This window comes from Acomys russatus, chromosome 16 (assembly GCF_903995435.1).
Source record: "Acomys russatus chromosome 16, mAcoRus1.1, whole genome shotgun sequence".
Lineage (NCBI taxonomy): Eukaryota > Metazoa > Chordata > Mammalia > Rodentia > Muridae > Acomys > Acomys russatus.
In genome coordinates, this window is record NC_067152.1 from 29,113,503 (window position 1) to 29,140,176 (window position 26,674).

Genomic DNA, 26,674 nt, shown 5'->3' on the forward strand with positions numbered 1-26,674 from the left:
CCTCTGGAAGAGCAGCCAGTACTCTTAACTGTGGATCCTTCTTTCCCTTAATGTAGGTCCATAAAATGTCATGAGGGGTAAATGTTATATTTTGCAAAAGTCTATGTTCAAAATCTGGAAGAAATATGCTAAGAAGGCATCGGGAGTTGGGAAATCCTTGTCATGATTAAAACTTTAGCAAGAGGGTAAAAATAAACTTCATAGTGTATGTGCATAAGGAGGTGACCTAGAATAACTCTTCTTCTTTTGGTTTTTCGAGACAGGGTTTCTCTGTGCAGCCACTGTGGCTGTCTGTCCTAGACTCACTTTGTAGACCAGGCTGGCCTCGAACTCACAGCGATCCTCCTGCCTCTGCCTCCTGAGTGCTAGGATTACAGGTGTGCGTCACCATGCCTGGCTAAAATAACTTTCTATAGGCTTTGAGAAGCTGAAGAGTCAGCTAGAGGGGAAGAAAAAATTCTCCTCATAATGGGTCAAGATGGGGCACTGTCTGAAACCAAAGGATGCTCCTGGCACCAAATGCCTTTGCCTGGTCTCCTGGCTTTTCTGCTTGACTCCTTCTCTCATCACTGATTGCCAGTCTTTCTGCTTTCAGCCACTCTGCTCTCCCTTAGGCTCTGGAGAGATGTCTGAAGTGTATGTGCATTTTCTGTCCTTCAACTGAGAACTCTGAATGCACTAGCAACGCAAGAACTGAGAGATTTTTGGTTTTGGGTTTTTGGAGACAGGGTTTCTCTGTATCACCCTGACTGTCCTGGACTCGCTTTGTAGACCAGGCTGGCCTGGAACTCATAGCAATCCACCTGCCTGTGTGTCCCTGAGAGTGCTGGGATTACAGGCATGTGCCACCACGCCCGGCTCAAACTGGGGGTTATTTTAGCTAGACTTAGGTGGTTAAAATCTTGCCAGTCTTACTCCCTATTATAATCAATTGGTTTGGAAAGACTGTCTATCTATTAATTACTCATGATACATATTTTTATTTTGTTTTCAAGACAGAGTTTCATTGTGAAGTCCTGGTTCTCCTAGAACTTACTCTGTAGACCAGGCTGGCCACAAACTCACAGAGATCTGCCTGACTTGCCTCCTGAATGCTAGGACTTATGGCGTGTGAAGTACCACTTGGTAGCACTGCAGATGTAAGAAAACAAAATACTTCCAAAACTTCAAAATGAGAGGTGGCTTGCAGAAGCTTCCTATTAGAAAGAGCAAGACAACCCTGAACGCTCGCTGACCTAGAGCTCTGCTCACCTTACCGTAACGCTGTATATAGCGACTCAGCACTCGGGGATAAAGCTCTGCAGTGTGGTATGAGATTGAAGATGGCAAGACAACACTGCAAACTACTAGTTTTATGAACATCAATCCTTGCCATTAACAAATGCATATGCTAACAGGGAATAAACACCGAGCTCATCTCCAAGACTGACCATGCAGACAGAACCCCACATTGGCAGACACGGGCAAGCCACACATAGTTTACAGCAACTGTTCAAATAAAGCACCTGGATTGAGACCTGCCACTTCCAGCATTCTTAAATCTGAGCATTTTTGTTTGTATTTCTAATGTTAACAGATACAGAAGATATTCATGACCAACTTTTTCAGAAACCAGTTGGGTTTCTGGACAGAGACTCAGGGCAACTTAGTCTATGTTCATTCTTCAGGCGTCAGGGATGCCTTTGCTTACTGGGAGAAGCAGCGTAGACCACAGCACTGCCATGCTCGCCGGTGAGCCACACTGCTCCTGTCAGACACACCATCCAGGCACCACGCAGTGGGAACCTCTAGTGGATCAGTTCTTTCCCCACTTTGGAAACATTTTCTAAGAATGGCTACAATTTGGTCACAAGAAGGAGATTCCAAGATCTCTCAGGCAGAAAGTAGATCTCAACCTCTTTCTAAAAGGGATCTTCTTCCAAAGACTTGAAGACTGGACTTTCTCCCTCAGTTTCCCTACGCATCTTAAATCTTTCCTGAAACACAAGAGGCACTTTTATTGAGTGTAGCATCCACTGAAACTCTAATCACAAGGTAACATTTGCTAAACAAAGTAGTAACACTAGCCTGTAACAGGCATTATTTACAATACTTTTTTCCTTTAATATAAAAAAGTATAACTACAGCAGTCCAATGTACAAATACAAAAAAAAAGTTATCATACTAAAAAAATGTACCATAATACTGTACATACAAAAACTGTTCAACAAGAATGATTTAAATATATCTGTTCTTCTCCGGATCTGGAAGACACAAACATAAAGTTCTGCAACTGCATTATTGCTGAGAACATGTGCCCGGGAACACTGTGCTTCCCTCTCCCCACTCATCCCAGCTCCACCTTCAGAGTCCCCTGAGTTTGGATCATGAGCCGACAGCATCCCTGAAGATAACCAGAGCCAAATGTTTACTCAATGGAAGTCATTATTCAGCGAGTTGCTGCTTACCATAAACTATGAAAACCCAAGTTTTAAGCCCAACCAAGATTAAATCCAGACGGAGGTCTTCCCATCCCCCGATTTGCTACTAACACTGCTTTTGTTGGACCCAGATTTGGACCCCACTTTGGCCTTCTTTTCCCGAGGACCATGGGGGTTGCTCTGGTGATGGTAAGCCTGGATAGCTAGATCCAAGCGCTCTTGAGCCATTCTGATCTCCCGCTGCAGAGTCTCCAGATCAGCTGGGAGGTGCTCCTCGTGGCTGCCATACTGCTGTTCCTGGGCGATATTGGCTTTGTTTTGCTTGTAGGCAATCTTAGCATTGGACAACTCCGTGTACTGGATTTGATCAGGTTTGACAGCAATGTTATAGCCAGGGGGAGCAGATGGCGTATTCCAAGTGAAAGGGTAATTATAAGCACCCGAATCGTCAAGTTCCCTCCTTTTACTGTTTAGTGAGTCTCGAATGGTCCCAAACCCTAAATGAAGCATTTCCCAAATGTTGAGCAATAGGCAGAGGCCTGTGACACCATACATTATCAGAAGGAAGATGGTCTTCTCAGTGGGTCTGGAAATAAAGCAGTCTATCTTATGAGGGCAAGGATGTCTGCTGCACACATAAAATGGGTGGACTTGGAAGCCGTATAGGAAATACTGCCCTATTAGAAAGCCCACCTCAAACATAGTCCTGGCCAGCAGCTGCAACACATAGATTTTCATGAGCCCATCCTCGCGAATCCGTCGTCGGCCATCATGCTTAGGTTTTGGCTGGCTCTGCTCTTTATTTTCTTTTTCACTTTCTAACTCCATTTCTGGGTACATCATAGGATCCTCCTCATGGTCCTCCTCCGTTTCTTCCAGAGCCCGGTGCTGTTTCCAGCGCATGGCATAGGGTTTGCTCCGAGCTGCTTTTTTGTCTGCCTCGCCATGCTCCATCTTGGCAATCTTGTGAATAGCGTATCCCAGGTACATAACAGAGGGCGTTGCAACCAGGATGATCTGGAACACCCAGAAGCGCACGTGGGAGAGTGGCGCGAAGGCATCATAGCAGACATTCTCACAGCCTGGCTGCTCGGTGTTGCACACAAACTTGCTTTGCTCATCGTAATAGATGGACTCTCCTCCCACGGCAGTTAGGACGATGCGGAAGACGATGAGCACCGTGAGCCAGATCTTGCCCACGAACGTCGAGTGATTGTGGATCTCCTCCAGCAGGCGCGTCAGGAAGCTCCAGCTCATGGTGCTGGGACTGCTTCGCCCTGGGAGATGGAAGGTATCAAGCAGGGGAAGTCAACACACGCTAAAAACAGCTTTCTAATTTTGGTGCCCAGCCCCAACAAATAACCAAACCCTAACAATGTAAATCTTTTTTTTTTTTTTTTTTTTGGTTTTTTGAGACAGGGTTTCTCTGTGTAGCCTTGACAGTCCTGGACTCACTTTGTAGACCAGGCTGGCCTCGAACTCACAGAGATCCGCCTGTCTCTGCTTCCCGAGTGCTGGGATTAAAGGCATGCGCCACCACGCCCGGCTCAACAATGTAAATTTTAATTCATAGTATTTCTAGGGACTTTGTAACCCTGAAATGTAACTCACTTCAAGACTCATAGTAGAACAAACACTAGAATCTAATGCATTTCACTCTAACAACTTCCGGTGACACAGCACACCTTACTTCATGTCTGGACATAGGTCTTGTTTGCTTTCCTAGCTCACTGGGACTTAGTTCTCAGATGGAGCACGCTGTGTTTCTTATAGATATTCATGTGTCATAGGAATCCATGCATTGTACAATACACATAACAAAGTAATGCACTGGGGTAGCTTTCTGGTCCAGTCAGAGTTTACCACTGTGAGAGAACATAAGAGGGACCCTTGGGTTGGACTTCACTGTGAAGAGGCAGTTTACTAGAGAGCGCAAGTTTTAGACCAGCTGACGAAGTGTTAAAGTAACTAAGGGAAGTCAAGAGTGGTCACACACCCTTTCACCCCAACTTGGCAGGCAGAGACAAGTGAATCTCTCTGATTTCAAAACCAACCTGGCCTATAAATTTGTTCGAGGACAGCCCCAGAGCTACGCAGTGAGACCCTGTCCCAGTTTTTTTTCAAAAGTAATTAAGAAATGGCACAGCTGCAAACAACTGACGATGATGAGCACTAAAAGGAGAAAGGGCCGGGTATGGTGGCGCACGCCTTTAATCCCAGCACTCGGGAGGCAGTGGCAGGAGGACTGCTGTGAGTTCGAGGCTAGCCTGCTCTACAAAGCAGGTCCAGGACAGCCAAGGCTACACAGAGAAACCCTGTCTCCAAAAACCAATAAAATAAAATAAAAAATAAAAGGAGAAAGGAACCAGGAAGCGCTCTCTGCTAGGTCACGCAGCAGAGCAGACCCTGGGTTTAGAAGCCCACAATCAATGTTCTTACAGTAATATTTTCCTTATGGTGGATGCAAAAAAATTTCTAAACAGCGCTATGAAAGCAACAAATCTAACTAGTACACAAACCCACTAAAAACCAGAATTTTTGTTTTGGTTTGGTTTTTGAGACAAGGTCTCACTATGTAGTTCCATCTGTCCTGGAACTTGCTATATAGACCAGGCTAGCCTCAAACTCACAGAGATCTGCCTCCAGAGTGAAGAGATTAAATGTATGCATCATGCCCAGCTCCTACTTTTGAGTTTTTGTTTTTCAGACAGTGAATCAACTGTTGCCAAGGTTGACCTTTGAACTCAGGGTCACCTCAGCCTTGGAATGCTGGGATTACAGGTGTCTGTTACCATGCCCACCTCTAAAAACAGCATTTTATGCCAGGTGGGGGCGGGCACACACCTTTAACTATAGCACTTGGGAGGCAGAGGCAGGTGGATCTCTGTGAGTTCAAGGACAGCCTAGTTTCCAAATGAGTCCAGGACAGCCAGGCTACACAGAGAAACCCTGTCTTGAAAAACCAAGTGGGGGGTGGGAAACCCCAGCATTTTAAAGGATAATTTTATTCTGAGTTACTCAAATCGATGACTAGAATCCAGGTCACATGTTAAATCCTTACTGTAACATTTGACACAAAGCACATGTAAATTTTCGACTCTTCTCTTCCCACTGCACTTGTAGATTGTGGTAAATCCCCACCACCAAGTCAGTCCAAACACTTACCTGTTGTCCAAAACTTCTGTTACCCAGAACCTTCTTTCAGATACGGTATTTTGTTTGCTACTTTCCCAAATTCTCTCTAAAAGGAAAAAGAAGAACAGGTCATAAGCCTCTTCCCACAGAAAACAATAAATCACTAACATGTCATTTCCAGGAAGTTCCAGGAGTCGCTGAGAATGAGATGGAGACTGGCTTGATGTGGATACCACTCTTTCCTCCTCCCAAAGTAAGTGACCGGCAAAATTAACAACCACCTCAAAGCTTTAAATCAGGCTCTACAGGAATGTGATATGGGGTGGAGAGGTGACTCAGGGTTAAGGCTGCTCTTTCAGAGGATGTGGGATCAGCTCCCAGCACCCACTTGGAGGCTCACGCTGTCTCTAACTCCAGTTCCAGGGGATCTGACACCCACTTTTGGCAGACACCAGGAATGCACACAATACACATACATAAAGACAAAATAAATAAAATTAATTTGAAAATAAAAGAAACCCTAATAGAGAAAGGAGTCATTTGTGAAAATTCAAAATTGCTGGGCATGGTGGAGCTTTAATCCCAGCATTTGAAAGAGAGAGGCAGATGTCTTAGAATTCCAGGCCAGCCAGGGTTAAAAGAGAGACCCTGACTCAAAACAAAGAAAAAGCCTCCCAGGAACTTTGGGAACTACAGCAAAAAGCAAAAGCCGCAGCAGCAAGACAGGGTTAAAGCAGGCTACCAGCAGCCACCACAGCCACTGCCCGCAGCCAGTGCTTCTCACTAGGATCTGAGCAGCCCAGGAGGAGCAAGCTGTTCAGCAAACACCCCACAGCTGGCTCAGTCACTGAGACACCATCTCCACAGGAGGTGATTCACACACCCAGCGGCTCACAGTCAGAGAAGGAAAACACCTGGATTGTGAGTAAAAACAAAACAAAGTGAAATTTAGGCCAGACTGGTCTCCAGAGAATTCCAGGCTAGCCTGCTACATAGTGTAACTCCTCTCTCTAGACAACAACACAAACCCATGTAGGAGAAATTAGTGCCCATTATTAAAGCCTGTAACTCTGAAAAGCTACGGCCAAGTGTCATCTACAAGCCACCAACTTTGTTCACTATCACTTTTTTTAAACAAATAAATTTAAAACAATTCCTGAGACTGGACCCGGTGGCACACAACCTTTAATCTCAGCACCCAGGAGGCACTGGCAGGCAGATCTCCCTGAGTTTGAGGCCAGCTAGTTTATGTAGTAGAGACCCGGTCTCAAAAACAAAAACAGAAACCCTGAATGTTCATATTAACTTAACTGAAACTTAGGATTTTGTTATTGTTTTAGTAATTTATTGTTTCTATTTTACGTACATCGGTGTTTTGCCTACATATATAAATATCTGTGTGAGAGTGTCAGATACCCCAGAAGTGGAATTACAGACAGTTGTGAGCAGCTGTGTGGACCTGTGAATTGAATCCTGGTCCTTTGGAAGAACAGCCAGCTCTTAACTGCTGACCGTTTCTCTAGCAACCTGTTGTTGTTTTTAAAATATTGAAAGGGGGGTGGGGGCTCGCATGACTTTAAAAAGCTAAAATGATTTCCAAAACACTCATGAAATAAAAAGTAAAAGGTACATACACATGGCATATATCAAAATCTACATGTGAAAAGCTGACTAGTGAAGCCACACCAGTGGGAGACAAGGCAGGGTGACCGGGAGTTCAGGACCAGGATGCTGCAGAGACGGTACAGTGGTTTAGAGCAGGGGTTGCTTTTATGAGGACTCAGGCTTAATTTGCAGCATCCACATAGTGGCTCATAATCATCTGTAACTCCAGTTCCAGGGGAATCAACACCCTCTTCTGGCCTCCTCTGGTGACAAGTACATAGACTGTGTGCAGACATATAAGCAGGCAAAACACTCATACACAATTAAAAAAAAAAAAGGCATTCAGAACCAGAAGCAGACTAGTTTTTTTTTTTAATTCCTAAGTTTTATTTATGAATTAATACAAAATACTCCAGACCAGCGTGTCTCAATCCTCGTCCTCCTCCTCTTGGTTGATCTGGAAGTAGCGCAATTCATAACTCTCTTTGCTGTTGGCGACAACGCGCAGCCAGTCTCGAAGATTGTTCTTCAGATATTTTTTGGTGAGATATTTCAAATACCTTTTGGAGAAAGGCGCCTCAGAAGTGACAGTGATCGTGATCTTGCTCCGCTCGATGGTCACAACCCCTCCGCCTAGGTTCCCCGCTTTGCCGTTGACCTTGATTCTCTCCTGGAGGAACTGCTCAAAGTTGGCAGCATCCATGATTCCATCTTCCACAGGATGGGTGCAGTCATGGGTGAACTTCAAAACTTGCTTCTTTTTTTGCCCCCCTTCGCCACAAGCTTTTTCACGGCGCCATGGCAGCAGAGGAGGCAGAAAGCCAGACTAGACTTTTAACCCCAGCACCTGGGAGATAGAGGCAGGCAGAGCTCTGTGAGTTCCAGGCCAGCTTGGCCAACACAGTAAGTTCCAGGCCACAGAAGGCTGAGTAGAGAGACCCTGCCTGGAAACAAAGAGGGGAAGAGGGGAGGACCAGCCTGGGCTACACAGGAAAAACCCTCAAAGAACCAAAACAGGCAGGCGGTACTATAGTTATGACCCAGCCTGCTACCTGCCTTTTTGCAGCTTACTCAATAAACAGTTGTTCCTTTGTTGGTGTTGTTTTTAAAGGGAATTTGAAAAAAAAAAAAAAGTCACTCAAAACAAACAAACACACACACACCCAACAAAAACAAAAAACCCAACTTTGAGTCACCTGGATCCATCACGTCTGTCACTCAGTGTGGAACCCCAGTGTATGGGAAGTAGAAGCAGGCAGGCCAGCCTAGGCTAATGGACCCTGTCTCAAAGTAAAAACATAATCCCATACACAATATACACTCCTCAATGATAATGTAAACCAGGTTTGTAACATAAAGCTTCACAGTGAGGGCTGGAGAGATGGTTCAGTGGTTAAGAGCACTGACCGCTCTTCCAAAGGAACCGGGTTCAATTCCCAGCACCCACATGGCAGCTCACAACTGTCTGTAACTCCAAGATCTGACACCCTCACACAGACATACATGCAGGCAAAACACCACCAATGCACGTACAATAAAAATAAATAAATTATTAAAAAAAAAAAACCTTCACAGTGATGTACACCCATAAAGTCCTCTAGGCTCAGCTTTCCCCAAACATCACATGTAAAAGCATTTCCCCAAAGTTGGAAATTCACTTTGTTCCCAATAAGACAAAATGAAGAAAATGTTACCAAGTACTTATAAAGCTATTTTTTGGTTTGTTTTGAGACAGGGTCTCACTACACAGTTCTGACTGTCCTGGAACTTGCTATGTAGACCAGGCTGGCCTCAAACTCAGAGAGATCCAGTTGCCTCTGCCTCTCGAGTGCTGGGATTAAAAGTGCACACCTGGCCAAATTTCAGGTTTCTTTGTTTCTTTGGTTTGGCTTTTGATCCCAATACCACATAAACGGGACACCTATAATTCAGCATTTGGGATGTGGAGGCAGGAGAATCAGAAGTAAGTTCAAGGCCAGCCCAGGAAGGAGGGTGAGAAAAAAGGAGAGTGTTAAACTATTCGAGCCTTACTTTCAGGGGCTTCTTATAGGACCACAGCATCCTGTATCTACATCCTTTAGTCTCTGGGGCAGGCCTCCCGACCACAGCATCCTGTATCTACGTCCTTTAGTCTCTGGGGCAGGCCTCCCGACCACAGCATCCTGTATCTACGTCCTTTAGTCTCTGGGGCAGGCCTCCCTATAGTTTATGCTCTGGACTATAAAATGTCTCAGAGAAGAACATTTTGATACTTGGTCCTACGTTGATAGACCCCACACAAATTATTTTATCTTTCTCAATTTTTGGAGGCTAGATACACCAACATCACTAAGAAAAATGACCACACAAGTGGCCCAGAGAGATAGCTCAGAGGTTAAGGATTCTCCATAGGACAGCAGCATCCACATGGTAGTGCACAACCTTCTGCAGAGCTCAGTTCCAGGCCATCAGGGGTCCTCTTCCTGCCTACATGGTCACTGGGCACCAGGCACACACATAGAACACAGACATACATACAAACAAAGCATCCATTACATGAAATACAACATTTTTTATGATTTATTTATTACGTATACAGTGTTTTGCCTGCATGTACACGTGAACTCTAGAAGAGGGCACCAGATCTCATTATTAAAAAAACAAAAACTTCTAAAAGAAGCCACCACACACACACAAAGATAACAGCCAAAGCCCCTTTAATGTTTTGGCTTTCCATTGTTTCCTCTAGTCTTTATCAATGTGAACTCCCAAGTATAAGATGGCATCAACTGGGCTGGAGAAATGGCTCAGCATTTAGGAGTAATTGCTGCTCTTGTAGAGGATCCAGGTTCAACTACCAGGACCCACATAGCTGCTCACAACCACCTGTAACTGCAGTCTAGGGGACCCAATGCCTCCTTCTGGCCTTACACTGGCCAGGTGGAAGGTCTACGGGCCGTTAGGGTGCTGACCTCAGAAGGGAATGTCCCTTGCACTGAATTCTGGGGAGAGGGAGTTATAGCAGTCTGATCCTGAGTACTGAGTCTCTCCTGCTTCCTGTGCGATCAGGTGACCTGCTGCCAGGCCCCTACTGCTGCTATGCTACCTAGGATCAGGTCAGGCTTTCACCAGAAGCTAGCGCCGTGTCCTTGAAGCCCAAAGCTCTGTGCTAAATAAACCAATTATGTTGGTTTTGGAGATAAGGTTTCCACGTAGCCCTAGCTGTCCTGGAACTCATTTGTAGACCAGATTGTCCTCCAAGATCCTCCTGAGAGCTGGGATTGCAGGCGTGTGCCCCCACTGTACACACAATGTTATTGTACACTGTGTGAAGATTCAAATGCCGGTCTACACCCCCATAACTGGTTGAATCCTTGTTCTGAGAATCTCCTGTCTCAATATTGTGTAAACACTGCTCCCCAACTGTTCCCTGATAAGTCAATAAAGAAGCTGAACAGCCAATGACTGAGCAGGGAAGAGAATAGGGCTGGTCTTCCTGCAAGCCAGGAGAAAGGGGGGGGGGGTGGGGATAGGGGAAGCGGGGAGTGGGATTCAGCCACCAGAAGAGGTCCAGAGAGTAACTGGAGCACAGAAAGCCATAAAATGACAGTATCTTGGGAATTTTAGCTGGGAGGTAGCCAGATTAGCTTAGAGGGTCAAAATAGATTAATACTGCTCAGTTGCTGTGCCATAAAGTTAAATAAATATATAATAGTCCACTTATTTGGATGCTAGCCAGATTAAGAGAAAAAACTGTAATACAATTTTAAAATAACCACTAACACACCACACCCCCACTATATAAACCTGATTTAAAAACCAGCCTGGTACATCAAGTCACAGCCAGACTAAGTGCATCCTCTCCTCCTAAGGACAGACAAGGCAGCCCAGCCAAGGAAAAGGGATCCAAAGGTAAGCGGCAGAGGGTGGGACTGGAAGGAGAGGAAAAGGGAGGGGGCTGTGATCAGGTTGTAAAGTGAATAAATAAATAGTGGGGAAAAAATTAAAATCAGCCTGCTTCAACATTTTACTGTATCACTTTGTTTAACAACGATGTGTTTACTAACTCTTAACATCTCATAAATGGGCGATAGGCATGTTTTCCTAAAATAAAAAACCAAGGGCTTCCAAAAGAATAGCAGAACTAGCACTAATTTTTTAGAAAAAGAACACTGCAGTTCATGGTGGTCCATAAGTCAAAACAATTCACACACCCACACACACTGAAGAAAATTATGTTTGCTTATATAAGTCACTGGACAGAAACCAAATATACTATTTTTAGTCCACTTTCCAAGTAACTTAAGATATAAATCTACCTTGTCTTGCGCTAGAAGTATTCTACCACTGAGTTACAGTAGACCCAGAGTTCATTAACATTTTTCTATTACTTATAAACTATTAGGATCAAGCAAAAACTTACTGTATTATTCTGTTATACAGTGTTCATAGGATTTTTAAAATTAAGTATAAAGCACATAACACTAATATACACACAATAAAAATAAACAAACAAAAAGATACTGGCTTCCCTAAAAAGAAAAACAAAAACAACAAACAAACAAAACTTGCTATGAGCAGGAAATTTCAGGGCTCAAGATCTTAAGCGTAGAATAAACCAATCTAAAGTTTAAAAACAAAGCAAAAAAATCTGCAAGGCCCCTTGCAACCAGGAGGGACAGAACCACTGAATAGGGTAAGGTCTGGACACTGAGAAATTTGTATATTCAGTTTCAGAACAGCAAGCCTGAGACAACTGTTAAAGGGGGCTATGCAGACTGTACATACCAAGCTCTGAGAGTTGTGCCTGGACTCAAGGTACATTAAACACATTATCAAGATTATTGAGCTGCCTGCCTCAATGTTCTATCTTGTCACCTCAACTTGACTGGGAGCCCTTAAAAGACAAACGCCAGACCCTTACCTCAGCATCTAGACCAGGAGAAGATATATTTTAAGTGCTAAATAAATATGCGATTAACAGATGAACACATGCATTTCTCTAGCGCCTGCTTTATACCCTTTGTTATAACCTTTTATACTTTTCTTCTTGATTCCCATTTCTTCAGTCTGTCTCAAAAAAGTTACAAGTAAGCAAGCCTGGAGGTGGTGGCACATGCCTTTAATCCCAGAAGAGGTGGGTGGATCTCTGTGAGTTCAAGACCAGCCTGGTATACGCAGCCAGTTCCTGAACAACGCTGGCTACACAGGGAGACCCTAACTCAACAAAACAAAACAGTGGTTAAGAGCTCCACCTGCTCACCAGGCATGGTGGCACAGGCCTTTAATCCCAGCGCTTGGGAGGCAGAGGCAGGTGGATCACTGTGATTTCCAGGACAGCCTGGTCTACAAGGAAACCCTGTCTTGAAAAATCAAAACCAACGAACCAAACAAAAAAGAGCTCCGCCTGCTCTTTGAGAGGTCCTGAGTTCAATTCCCAGTAGCCATATGGTGGCTCATGGCCATCTGTAATGGGATCTGGTGCCCTCTTCTGGCTGCAGCTGTACATGCAGATAGAACACTGTATACGTAATATCCTTGGGGGCGGGGGGAGGTTCGAGACAGGGTTTCTCTGTGTAGCCTTGGCTGTCCTGGACTTGCTTTGTAGAACAGGCTGGCCTCGAACTCACAGTGATCTACCTGCCTCTGCTTCTAAAGTACTGTGTGTCACCATGCCCAGCATAATAAATCTTAAGAGGGAGGGAAGGAGGGAGCTGGAGAGATGGCTCAGTGGTTAAGAGCACTGACTGCTCTTCCAGAGGTCCTGAGTTCAATTCCCAGCAACCATATGGTGGCTGAACCATCTATAATGTGATCTAATGTCCTCTTCTTTAAATAAAAGAAGAAAAAAAAAAAAAAAAAAAGGAAAGAGAAAGTAACTTCATGAGGCAGTAACCTTTGATTGTAGATGGCTTAAGCATAAGACAGAATATTGTGCAGAATCTAGTGTCAGGCTAGAAGTTAACCAATGTTTTAGCCATTTAAAAAAGATTTATTGCCGGGCGTGGTGGCGCACGCCTTTAATCCCAGCACTCGGGAGGCAGAGGCAGGTGGATCGCTGTGAGTTCGAGGCCAGCCTGGTCTACAAAGCGAGTCCATGATGGCCAAGGCTACACAGAGAAACCCTGTCTCAAAAAACCAAAAAAAAAAAAAAAAAAAAAAAAATTTATTTATTTACATATATATATACATATATATACACAAACTCTATTTGCATGTATGCCTGAATGACAGAAGAGGGCACCAGATCTCATTATAGATGGTTGTGAGCCACCATGTGGTTGCTGGGAATTGAACTCAGGACCTCTGGATGAGCAGCCAGTGCTCTTAATCATTGAGCCATCTCTCCAGCCCAAAGTTAACCGTTTTTACTTTCAAGTTTCAGTTCCTAATCTTTGTTCAACACTTTCAGAAACCCAATGTTTGTTTTCCCACAGATGTTTTATTTTGGCTCTGGCTCTTTAAAACCTGTACCTTAAGTCATTTGATCCCAGCCCAATCCCAGATTTTCAGAGGCTCTCATATTCTTTTGAAGAAAAAAGCCAACACATAGAAACGTGATCAACCTGCTCTATTTATTTACCTATCTACATTTTAGTTTGGGGATTTTCAGTATCTAGCCCAGATGTTACTACTTAGGCCAGGCTGTCCTTGAACTTGTGGCACTCCTCCTACCACTGACTCTGAGTGCTAAGACTACATAGCCAAGAATGACCAAGCTTAGCTTCCTCTATTTACCCCTAGAATTAAAAGAATAGTTTGCTGAAAACGGTTGGAGGGAACGGTGGGCTGAGCAGTAGCTACAGCACCTCATGTTTCTTTCCTCTTGTAAGAAAGGGTCTTACTCTGTGGTCTAGGTTGCCTTGAGTTCTCAGGAATCCTACTGAGTATCCCGAGAGCGCGCACGCACGTGCATGTGTGTGGCTCACAACCATCTATAATGTGATCTGATGTCCTCTTCTGGCCTGCAGGCAGAGCACTGTATATGTAATAAATAAATAAATATTTTTAAAGTAATAGACAATACATGACAGAGATGCCTGAAAGGAGGGAAACAACATGGGACCTCTATTTAACTAAGCTAACTGGAGGGTTTCCAGAACAAGAAGGAAGAAATACACAAAGCACAGTAGACTCACTGAGTTGATGAGACAGCCCAGACAGGCGGAAGCAGGAGGAACTAACTCATAGGGCAGAACACTAGAGCGTGGAAACCAGCACGCTGCATGGGATAGACCCTGGGTGTCGACAGAGGGCCTGCCTCCGTCTTCACACTGGACAATTCATGTGTGAGGAAGCTACCAATGAAGTGGGATAATGGTGGCACGTGACACAGGACAAGCGAGGCTTTGTACTCCTACCAACCAAAACGGACAGACAGCCTGACACCAGAGTGCTCAGAGGTCGCCAAGCTGGATTTAGACTGAGAGCTGAGCATGCTCAGACCGAAGCCTAGAGGCAATCAAATAAATCCAAAACAAAGCTTTGAAACATTTTTTAAAATATAAAACCAAGGGCTAGGCGTGGTGGCACACGCCTTTAACCTCAGCACTAGGGAGGCAGAGGCAGGTAGACTGCTGTGAGTTCGAGACCAGCCTGGTCTACAAAAAGAGAATCCAGGCCAGCCAAGACTACAGAGAAACCCTGTCTTGAAAAACCACAAACCAGGGCTGGAGAGATGGCTCAGAGGTTAAGAGCATTGGCTGTTCTTCTAGAGGTCCTGAGTTCAGTTCCCAGCAACCACATGGTGGCTCACAACCATCTATAATGAGATCTGTTACCCTCTCTGGAGTGTAGGCATACATGCAGGCAGAACACTGTATATATAATAAATAAATCTTTAAAAAAATAGAAAAACCACAAACCAAAATACATAAAAATAAAGAATTACATTTAATTTAAAAATAAAAAAACAAACAAACAAACAAAAAAAACAAGCAACAACAACAAAAACCCAAACAACCACCAAAAACAAAACCCAGACTCCAACACCAATTCATACTAGTTGACAATATTATGTGACTAATAACAAATTACCACTTACAGGAAAATGTGATCATGAAAAAAAAAACCCTCTAGATATATATACTAGAAATGACAGCTACAACTTCGTAGCAGAGTGCACTAACACAGGCCTCACATCAAGAAAGTAGAACAAATGATGCTAACAATAATAAGGAAAGTATTTCTTTTTAGTTATTTTTGAGACTGGTTCTCACTATGCAGCCCTGGCTGGAACTCACTATGTAGACCAAGCTGGCTTTGAACTCACAAAGATTCACCTGTCTCTACCTTCTGAGTGCTGGGATTAAAGCTGTGTGCTACCACACTTAACTCTAAAAATGTTTTTAGACCGAAAATGAAAAACAAACTTGCTATATATTCAAACATTCTGCTCTTAGGAATTATACAAAATAAGTAAAACTATGTTATTATAATTATTGTACATGACTGTTCATAATATTTTACTTCTAACAGCCCATCTAGAATGATACTGAGGCCATCAGGAGTCCTAAAACAGACTTAGCTATACAGCACGTTCAAGGCCAGCCTGGACCGTATGAGACCTGTCTCAGAAAGAAAGAAGGAATGCCATTCATAATATATATTAACACACACAACACAGGCACACATGAGTCTCAAGCAGGCTGAAAGTGGACACACTACATGATTCTCTTTATTTAAGCAAAGCACTTCCTAGGATGAGTGTGGTATGAGCCTTTAATCCCAGCACTGAGGAAGCAAACACAGGTCAATCTCTATGAGTTCAATGTCAGAAAGAGCTTCAAGGTGAGACTGTCTCAAAAAAACAAGAATTAGCTGGGCAGTGGTGGTGATAGCTGTGGCGGCAGCAGCACATGCCTTTGATCCCAGGACTTGGGAGGCAGAGGCCAAGGCCAGCTTGGTCTACAAAGTGAGTTCCAGGACAGGCAGGGCTACACAGTGAAACCCTCTCTTGAAAACAACAACAACAAACCTTTTAAATTAATTACAGCTGTGTCACTCGAGTTTTATGTACTGCTGGGCACAGAACTCAAGGGCTTGGTGGATGGATGCTACGTGAGACCTCTACCAACTAGGTGCTATAGCCTTAGCTGGCAGTCCATCCTTTAAAGTCCTAATTTCTTTTCTAAATAAAAACAAAACCTAAAATGAACTAAGTGGGTGATTCTTTCATTTCCCCCTGGCTGGAGAGACAGCAGTGGGTGCTGGGAACCAAACTCTTATATTTTTGGTTGTGAGCCTAGCCTTTAATGGTTGAGCCATCTCTCCAGCCCTAAGAGACTGATTCTTAACCCTAAATTTTGTGAAACTGAGCAGAATGGACTAGAAGCCGAGAACAGTGACTTCAGAATGTGATCCATGTGCTTTAGGAATGAGGTCTTCCCACATTTTCTTTAAGACTTTATTTTTAATTGTGTGTGTGTACGCTAGTGCATGCACACATGCATAGGCATATGATTACAGGTGCCCACTAAGGCTAGAGGCATCTCAAGTGCCGCTAGAGCTAGAGTTACAAGTGGCTAGGAACTGAATTGAGGTCCTCTGCAAGAACAGTACATGTTTTTCACCACTGAACCATCTCTCCAGCCCCTCTTTCCATATTTCCAATGGTGACATAAATGGAGAATATAAAACTAATTGATTTCTAAGGTTCACATTGCTTAATATTATCTCTGGCACAATAAAATTCATAATATAACTGAAAAATTGCATAGAATTCAGCACTCCAGGGTCAGGAAGGAAGCAAAGTAACAGCGGTCACATTAACAATTACAAGATGTCAATTTTTCATAGATATTTCCCAAACAGGAATTCCAGGAAATCTGTACTAGGACTAAATTTTAAAAATGCAAGACGGACTCACTGTGATCCCAAGGTATGGACTAACGATCCAGGCACCGCAGATCAAGAGCTGAGCAATCCATTAAGAATGGCCACTAGTGACTCACACCCCTGATGAGTGTGCTTTATTGTGCAGACAAGGAATCAATTAAAGGGTTTACAATGAAGTTTTGTTTAACTGGAACGTTTTAAGTGAAGTTAATTGCACATCAGTGATAATAGATGCCTAATAACTAGCTGGTGACAATTCCTAAGAAAAAGAATTATGGCAGCTAACTGGCAAACAGTAATCTTATGTGGCATAAACATGAAAACAACTTGTTTTCCAAAGTGTTCCTGGCTCTGAACAACATTTGAGAAACAAAATATAATCTATCATGAATGAAATTATAAAACCTCCTGAAAAGAGAGGCATCTGAAATGTTGGCTCCATCAACCAACAAGGAAATAAAACACACCATTGTGGGCTGAAGTGCCAATTTACACTGGCAAAGAGCCATTCTGCTTGAATTCAAGAACATTCAGGAACCAGCTGGAAAAGTATGGGATAGCACATTCGTCCACTATGCCTTTAAGTGGGGCTGTCTCCATTCAGAAAGGACAGTACTGGTATCCATGTCTGAAACAGCCTAAGCTTAGATCAATCGAGAGTTCTAAACAATGTTCAGTCTTGGAAAAGAAACATGTCAGATAAATGTATTTCCAATATTAGTAGGTTTGTAGAATTCTACTGTCATCACCACAGCAATGGCAAGTGTGATGTGGCATACTTCTCAAAGACCTCTGAGCAATATTTACCAAGAACTAAAATATTGCTGGGCACAGAATCATACGAGGGGCAGAGGCAGGACAGTCCAGTTCAGTCAAGGATGCTTGGTCTAAGACACCTCCCAAACAGCTACTCTTCCCCATGGGGGAAAAAAAAACCCTGTAAAATGCTGTCTTTTGATCAGCAATACTATGTGTGTAGTAGTACTGTAGTATTTCTGTATTAGTATCACTACAAATGTAGTGTCAGTAATATTGTACTACCCCAGAAATATTATTTGAGACAGAGCCCTGACAGACATGCCATAGCCTGGAAGTTACAATCCTACCACAGCTGTCCGAGTTCTGCGATTATAAGCAAATGCTATCATGCCTGTCTTATAATTTTTTTTTAAGATTTATTTATTATGTATACAGCGTTGTCTGCTTGTAGGCCAGAAGAGGGCATCAGGTTACATCATAGATGGTTGTGAGCCGTCATGTGGTTGCTGGGAATTGAACTCAGGACCTTTGGAAGAGCAGGTGGCGCTCTTAACCACTGAGCCATCTCTGCAGCCCTCTTATAATTTTTATAGCACAGAACACAACATATAATTATCTAGATAAAACTCAATATTTTCTAGACAAATTCAAACATCTGTAATTAGACTTAAAGTAGATTAGTGGTTGTCTAATCTATGAGGTGAACGATGATTACATCAGAATATTAACATTCTTCTTGGAAGGACAAAAGTCTTAAATTAATCATCGTGAAGGCTATATATCCTTGTGGGTACCCTAGAAATATTCTTTGATACTATATTTTCTTCTTGTAATGTGTGAGTGTTTTGCCAACCCAGGCAGTGGTGCCACACACTTTTAATCCCAGCACTCAGGAAAGCAGAGGCAGGCGGATGGCTGTGAGTTCAAGGCCAGCCTGGTCTACAAAAGGAGTCCAGAACAGCCAAGGCTACACAGGGAAACCTTGTATCGAAAAAACAAAAACAGAAGAGTGTTCTCCTTGCATAGGCCAGAGTTAGGCATCAGATCCACTGGAACCGTAGTTACAGATGGCTGTGAGCCACCTTGTGAATGCTGGGATCACAAAGAGGTCCTCTGGAAGAGCAGAGACTGCTCTTAACTGTGAAGCCATCTCTCCAGACCCTTTTGTGTGCTTTAAATGAGTGAGCTGGAACTTTAGCTCATACATATAAGATAAAAATAAATAGTACAAGAAAATGAGTGACTTGTAAATTTCCAATTATCTCTCAATAAAGCTTTTTAAAAAAACATTTTAACTGTTTGGATACCAATTAGATAATACAAGTAACTAAACAGGAGGCGAGCTTGAAACAAAAAGGAAAACAGCGTAAACCTAAAGAGGACAAGGGTTTCTTAGCTCCAGCTGTGACAACCTATCAGGCAGGCATATTTTTCTAAAGAATTCTTCAAGCTGAATTTTTATGTGCAATTTTGATTTTTTTTTTTTTTTTTTTGGTAAACTTACTGAAAAATAAAATACTGTAAAAAATTGGGCTGAGGCATAACTTGATGGTAGAGCACTTGCTTAGCATGCACAAAGCCCTGTGTGTAATTCCAGCAGCAGGGAGGGGAAGGAGCACATACACAAATACAAGCACACACCTTCATGAATTTTCACAAATTAAACATGTGGCCAACATAGAGATAAATTATAAAACACTACCAGGAAGTCAGCAAGATGGGCTCAGTGAGAAGTCATGTTGAACGAGTAGAACACAAGCCTGAGAGAAGCCATGGTGGCATGTATCTGTAATCCTAGCATGTCTACAATGGAGACAAGAAGTGGAAAGAGAAGAGTCCAGAAGCTCAAAGGCAGTGAGCCTGGGGCATGCTGCACAGCACAACGCCAAAAAAGACCCTGCATCAACAGGGCTAAGAGAGAACCAACTCCCAAAAGTTGTCCTGACCTACCCCTGCGCATCACGACATAGACCACATACCTTCAAATACACAATTTCATGTGCGTTGATGTTTTGCCTGCATGTATGTCTATGAGAGGATGTCAGATCTTGGAGCTACAGACAGTTGTGAGCTGCCATGTGGGTGCTGAGAGGGGGTTCTTTGGAAGAGCAGTCAGTGCTCCTAACCGGTAAGCCATCTCCAGCCCCACATATTAAATTTATAACTATAAAAAAGGGAGGCTATCACACCTAGTATTCCTTTGTTTTGTGTAGACAGTGTTTCACTTAGTCCACGCTGGCCTCAAAACCTTCCTACGTAGCAAGAAAAGGACTGCACGCCTCCTCTCTTTGCCCCTGCCTCTTGTGCCGGCCGACACTCCAGATCTATGTTACCATACTCAGCACAACAGTCCCTGGAAATCCAGTTGCTGACATTTTTCTTGGCTGAGTACTTGGAAAATTGATTAGAACAGCCACAGAGGCTGAGGACGTAGATCACTTGCTGAGCACCTGGGAGGTTCAAGGCTCCATCCCTCCACACACATACAGATTTAAAAAAAAAAAAAAAATCAGTTTCAATTACAAGTTCCATTAAATGTTTATCTGCAGCATGAACGTTACATAATTTTCATTTTCTAATCACTTTCCTTCATAGCAAGGGTTCTTTTGTTGGAATAAAACATGCTGTGAGATTCAGTGTAAGCTCAATGGACCTACTCTGTAGTATTAATATATAGTCCAAGACATACTTTTTAAAATTGCAAATGTTACTCTAAGGCTTTAGGATTGGCTAGCAGAATTTAAGAACAGTACTCTAAGCACAGATCTCCTTTTTCTTTTTCCCCTCTTAAGAAATTATGCTCATGTATATGCAATTTCAAACCTCCAGAGTAGGAAGTAGGTTTCCCACTGAAAAACATATAAAAAGCAGATAGAAACAAAGCTCCTAACAGTTGAGAGTTCTGTTTCTTCTTCTAACAGGATGTGGTGCACATCTGGAATCCCAGCAGCTGGGAGGTGGAGGCAGGAGGAACTCAGGGCTGTGCGCAGCTACATGTGGCCACTTGGGCTACGTGAAACCTGCCTCCAAACACATAAAACGAAAAAAGAGAAAAGGCTTTCTAACCTATGTGCAGCAGCAGCAGCTTTCGATGACAAAGATAAACTAAAAAAGGAAGGATGGCTTTTGCTTATGGTCTCAGTTTCAGTCCAGGGTCACTGCGAGCCATTACTCTGGACGTTCAGGTGCAGAACTTCATGGGAGGGGCGTGTGTGGAAGGTCACAGCTGCTCGCAGAGCACCCAGGAAGCACAAAGACTCCAAAGGCACACTGTCACCTCCTAAAGTTTCCGTAACTTCCCAACAGACCAACGCCTCCAACCCATGCTTAGAGCAGCACCTCAGGTGTAAACCATAACTCATACATACATAAGTTTTCTCAGATAATACCTCAAATCATGGACATATTTTCCACTTTCATATTCTAGGTTTAAGAACAATAGGATGCAATGGCTTCAGATTCAAACTCTTATATATAATGAGATATCTCTTAGCTGTGAAGAGACACCATAACCATGGGCAACTCTTTTTGTTTTTGTTTTTTTGTTGTTGTTGTTGTTTTGTTTTTCGAGACAGGGTTTCTCTGTGTAGCCTTGGCCATCCTGGACTCACTTTGTAGACCAGGCTGGCCTCGAACTCACAGAGATCCGCCTGCCTCTGCCTCCCGAGTGCTGGGATTAAAGGTGTGTGCCACCACGCCCGGCTGTGTAACTCTTATAAAAGAAAAAGGTATTTAATTGGGGTTTGCTTACAGTTTCAGATGTTTAATCCATTACCATCAGCTAGTGTTCTTAACACCTGAGCCTTCTCTTTAGCCCTGTTTTGTTTTGTTGAGACACGGTCTCACTATGTAGCCCTGGCTGGCCTTGAACTCACAGAGATTCACTTGCCTCTGCCTTCCTAAGTGCCAGAATTAAAGGTAAAGGCCACATGTTCAATTAAAAACAAATATTTAAACAAACCATAACAAAACAGCACTATATCCATATAGAAGACCACTAACATACAAAAGCCATGTATAAACCATGTGCACATGCTTATAACCCCACCACTTGAGGTTAAGGCAGTGCAGACCAGTTCTGAGCTATATAGAGGAAAAAGAAAACAAGAGAAGAATATGCAACATGTAACAGCAAGGCTTCCAAATAGATTCACTACGGCTTTATCAGAACTATTTTACTATACTAAACAACTACAAAGAAAAACCTAGTGGGCATCAAATTGCTGAATACATAAACGAACTAATTATAAGGTAGGTGCTGAGGGTACTGAGATATTAAAAACATTACTCTAAATATTACAGAACACACTATACGGTCTAACGGTGACATAAACATTATACAAATAAGCATAATTCCTAGAAGAATACTTTATTTTTAGTCTCTAGGCTAAACTAGAAAGAGGAAATGAGTTTCCTTCTTTTTAATTTCTTTTTATGTGTATGAGTATTTTGCTTATATGTATATCTGTGCACCACTTTTATGCTTGGCGCTTAAAAGGTCAAAAGATAGTGTGTTAAGATGCTATGGAGATTAAAAAAAAAAAAGATACTATGGAGCTGGAGTTATGGATGGCTGTAAACTGCCATGCTGGTGCTGGGAATTGAACCCATGTACTCTGTAAGAGCAAGTGTTCTTAATCACTGAGCCATCCTCTCTCTAGCCCTGAAGTCTTGACATGAGTATAAAGGATGAAGAATTGCTTCTGGGGTAAAGGACACAGATGTAGTGCATGCAAAGACTCTTTTGGGGAGCTTTAAACCTTCAGGAAGTAGGAAAAAGACATAAGTATGACAAAGATATACAGAAATACACAGGAAAAGAAAAAATGCATAGCCAAGAATTGTGTTTGCATGCCTTTAATTCTAGCACAGAGACAAGGCAGGTGGATCACTGTGAGTTCGAGGCCAACCTGGTCTATAAATTGAGTCCAGGAAAGCCAAGGCTACACAAAGAAACCCTGTCTCAAACAAAAAACAAAAAAGAAAGGAAAGAAAAAAATGTGTAAGCAGGGCTAAGGCTGTAGCTCAGTGGCAGAGTTTGTCCACTTGCCCTGAGTAAAATCTCTGGGACAGAACAGAAGGAAATGAAGACAACTATAAAAAACAAGGGGGTGTAGCTTAGCTGGCAGCGCTTCCCTAGCATGCAAGGTGTAGGCTCGCTCTCCAACACCATGTACACCAACTGGGCACAGTGACATACACCAGCAATCCTAACTCTACAGGCACAAGGAGAGAAAGAGGCAGGACTGCTCTGAGTTCATAGCCAACCCGGGCTAGAATAAGACCCTGTCTCAAAAACACAACAAAAAGCTCCACACATATCTGGTAAGGAAGACAGAGAATGGCTAAGTTTAGAATAGGAAAGGTAAAAACGTGGCCAGCATCAGAGAGGGGCCTGAGGAGGGGGCGGGAGGGCAGTACTGCAGGGCGGAATCCAAGTCCACATAAACGCCTGCTCTGGTCGGACAACTAGGAACCCCAGGTCCAAGAATGAGTCAAAAGGAATTCCCTAAAAATAGAGTCTAACTCCACTTAACTCCAAACACCCTCATAGGGTTTGTTACAGGTCATCGTGAGGTTACAATTAATCCAGTCGCAACCAGTCAGGTCCCACAAAGATGCGTATAAAACAAGCCACAGAACTGCGAGAGTTAAACACTGTTCAGAGGTTTAAGGGTAAGAATGGCATGTGAAGTTTATTCCATTTCTATAAAGGAAAAATGTATTCTACAAGTTTGCACATGATTTCAAGGATTTTAGATAATTTCCAGACTGCTAAAAAAAATTTTTTTTTGCATGTTAAAAACATTGAGAGGACAATTAAAAGGACGGCATTCATCTTTGCTTCTCCAATACCTATCTCTGGGCCACACACGTCTTTACTGGGGAGAAGGGTTGCCGAAGGTGCAAGGGCATCGTCAGTGCATGCTTAGCATATGCCAAGCCCTTGGTACAGTCTCCAGGACCACAAAAATGTTTGTTGAATGGCCCACCCACGGTGGTCTACACCTGTAACCCCACCATTCTGAAGGGTAAGGCAGTAGGAACCCCAGTTCAAAGCCACCAAGTTCCAGAGTGACCCATACTACACAATGATACCCTGCTTCAAAAAAGCATTTTTCTCTGCTTCAAAAAAGTTTTTTTTTTTTTTTTTCCTTTAATGAGATCATCTCATTGTTGTAGGGAACCCTTTGGGTAAAGACATTCCATAGGTCTGCAAGATAAACCTTCGCCAAAGTGTGCTGACAGCCAATCAGACGTTTGAAAACAAGACTTTACTGTCTGTATGTAAGGCAGTACTGAATACCTTACCATGCATCCTTTCGTAGTATGGGTTCCCCCAAAGGAACCGAATTGATAGGTTTGAGGCCATTACAAATCAAGACACATGTACAAAATTTATGGTGTCTGTTTTCTCTCCAAAATGCCCTTTCTTTGCCCACAGTACTCTGCACGGAGGTCTGGCGTAACTGACTGGCTTACAAAGCTTTTTGCCCTTTACCCAGAAAAGTCTGTTCTAGTTTCTGTCTTTCTGACATTACACAGCCCTTATGAAAATCCGAGGAACCTGCAAGTAAATCCCTGCTCACCCCCAAAAGAAACCGGCAAACTTAACAAAACTCAGGGCTAATTTAGTTAGGAGCGAAGCAATTAAGTTTGTGGGGCTTTTTTTGTTTGTTTGTTTGTTTGTGTTTCTCTTTGTTTTGCATTCTTACTCTGAAGAACATCTACAAACTGTCAACAGGGGAAAGGATTTGATTCCAAAATTACATTATTAACCTTCTTCCTACAGATGGTAATGTACTGCAGATAAACTGGTTTCTGCCTCACAAGACAATTTAAATTTTTCGTTTACGTAGCTCTGCACAGCGCTTTCACATATACCCACTTGTAAGGATGCATAACCAAAACCATCAACTTTTAGACTTAAGACACAAGATAACCTATCCTCCGTCTACCTTGATTTCCTCGACTGCACCTAGTGTTGACTGTCAATAAAAACCAAGTACGAACAGTGAAATCTGTAGCACTGCCAGTCCCCAGGACCAAAAAGTTTCCAAATGATAAAACAACAACAAGCAAACAAACAAACTCACCCACTGCGCGCAAAAGAAAAGCAATCCCAAATAATCGCAAGGGGCTGGGGGCAGGAGACCCCAAATTCTAAACACCGGTCACGTAAATCTTTTCAACTCCAAAACTCCAAACGCAGCAGCCAGCCCAATCACGGCATTAGCGCCTCCTCTCTATTTTCAATCCGGAGACTCAACGAAGAACAATTAAAAAAAAAAAAAAAAAAAAATGCAGAGCTCCAAAGTTTTACGAAGTGAGGATAAAGTCATCTCAAGTAAAGAAAAGGCATCCAAGCAAGAGGCGACGAGGGACCGGGTCCCCCCAGGCTAGCCCCTCTCCCGTTCCGCAGCGATCGAACCGGACCTCCAGGAAAAGACCTCCGAGGGGGCGGAGGACCCGCCGGACCCCGCAGCACGCCGGCCGCGGTCTCCAGACAAAGACCAGCCGGGCCAGCGCCAGCCGGGACCGGCCCCCAACCGCCCCGAGGAGTTGCGGGAGCGCCGCCGCCCGCTCCCGGCCCGCCCGAGCCGTTTCCCTCCCAATTTGGGAACCGCGCGCCCGGGGACAAAGAGGGCGGGCGCGCCGAGGGCGGCGGCGGGACGCGGATGGCGACGCCCCTCGGGAAGCCCTCGGCGGGCGCCCCTTCCCGCCCCGCAGCTCCCGGGAGCCCGGCCCGCCGCCGCTTTCGAGGCGCCTCAGAGTTCGCCCGGCCCCGCCCGGTCCCGGGTCCCCCTCAAGCCACCGCTCACCCGGCGGTGGGCGCCCACGAAGCCGCCTCCTCCGCCGGGCCTCGGCCCGTCCCGCCGGCCGCCGCCTCATGGGCCCCGCGTCGCCATCACCTCCGCCGCCTCGCCACCACCGCCGCCGCCGCCTTCTCCGCCTCAGCCCTCAGCCTAAGCTGAAGCCGCCTCCCGCCGCGCCCGCCGCCTCCCGCTCCCGCTCCCGCCGCCGGGACCCGCGGGGAGGCGCCTGCGCACTGCGTGCCGCGGTGGGGGTGGGGGCGTCCCGTCTCGGCCTGGGAGCGGGGGCGCGGCGGCACGTGCGCCTCGGGGGGAAGGCGGGGGAGGTCGGGGGTGGGGGGGGGGGGGAGACGAGTCCCGTGCGCGCGGCCCCGCGCCGGCGCCAACTTTCCGTGACCGGCTTGCGCGTGCTCCCGGGCGGTCCCGTACGCGGTGGGCGCGCGGTGGCCGGAGGATTTCCCCCCCACACCCGCACACCGCCTGCGCGTGGAGCCCGGAGCCCGGGTGGGCGGCTGGCTTGGCGCGCGCAGCGGGCTCATTTCCTGCGGCGTGATTCCCGGAGGAGCTTGACCACTAACGGCGTGATGGAGACACGCCTCACCTGACTTTGCAGGGTCCGGCTGAAGAGCTCCGCCGTTATCTGTCTGGGTGCTCTAGGTCAGGGCCTTCTTTGGTCCAGCGGATCTCGGGATGCTCATGGCCGTTCTAGGTTCTGCACTGCAGTTACTCGAAGAAACTGCGGGGCCTCTCGGCTAACCATCCCCGCCTGGTGGAATCGTGGCTTTTACAGGCGGTCTACATAGTTGAGGTCCGGGATTTCTCGGATTAGAAAGACCCTAATAGGCCATTTCCTCTTAACTCCTTGCATTCCAGCAGGGTCACAATTACAAGACTGTTTTAAAAATATGCATGGACTGGAATTTCCCCAGGTCGGAGCTGCCAGTTTAAAAAAAAAAAGAAAAAAAAAAAAAAAAAAAAAAAACACGAAAACTGGCGGGAGAGGTGGCTCAGCGATTAAGAGTTTGCACTGCTCTTGCAAAGCATCCTCTACGCACATGTTGGGCGGTTCACAACCACCTGTACCGCCTCTGGGGATCCGACTCCTCTGTAGGCTCCTCTACTGAT

The 26,674-nt window shown here is 44.5% G+C and overlaps 2 protein-coding genes across 3 annotated transcripts; both read right to left on the reverse strand.

Moving 5' to 3' along the window:
• Positions 1 to 1,534: 1,534 nt before the first annotated feature.
• Positions 1,535 to 26,363, reverse strand: Gjc1 (gap junction protein gamma 1). 2 transcript variants are annotated; one of them, XM_051158798.1, is made up of 3 exons: positions 26,151 to 26,363; positions 5,586 to 5,661; positions 1,535 to 3,697 (listed from the first exon to the last, which is right to left on the reverse strand). In XM_051158798.1, exon 3 carries the CDS (start codon positions 3,675 to 3,677, stop codon positions 2,487 to 2,489), a length of 1,191 nt encoding a protein of 396 aa, XP_051014755.1. In that variant the 5' UTR covers positions 3,678 to 3,697; positions 5,586 to 5,661; positions 26,151 to 26,363; the 3' UTR covers positions 1,535 to 2,486. The 2 variants fall into 2 exon arrangements, with proteins under 2 accessions (XP_051014755.1, XP_051014754.1); XM_051158797.1 differs by lacking the exon at positions 26,151 to 26,363 and adding an exon at positions 25,559 to 25,647.
• Positions 7,550 to 9,221, reverse strand: LOC127200663 (60S ribosomal protein L22-like). The gene is made up of 2 exons (XM_051159054.1): positions 9,192 to 9,221; positions 7,550 to 7,986 (listed from the first exon to the last, which is right to left on the reverse strand). The coding sequence occupies exons 1-2, from the start codon at positions 9,219 to 9,221 to the stop codon at positions 7,588 to 7,590; spliced, it is 429 nt and encodes a 142-aa protein (XP_051015011.1). The 3' UTR covers positions 7,550 to 7,587.
• Positions 26,364 to 26,674: the final 311 nt, after the last annotated feature.

Coding starts and splice junctions, on each gene's coding strand:
- Gjc1 (XM_051158798.1), bottom strand. CDS start 3,677: ATGAGCTGGAGCTTCCTGACGCGCCTGCTGGAGGAGATCCACAATCAC.
- LOC127200663 (XM_051159054.1), bottom strand. CDS start 9,221: ATGCTGTGGTCCTATAAGAAGCCCCTGAAA. Junction 7,987..9,191: donor CCTATAAGAAGCCCCTGAAA/GTAAGGCTCGAA, acceptor TTAAAAGTCTAG/TCTGGCTTTCTGCCTCCTCT.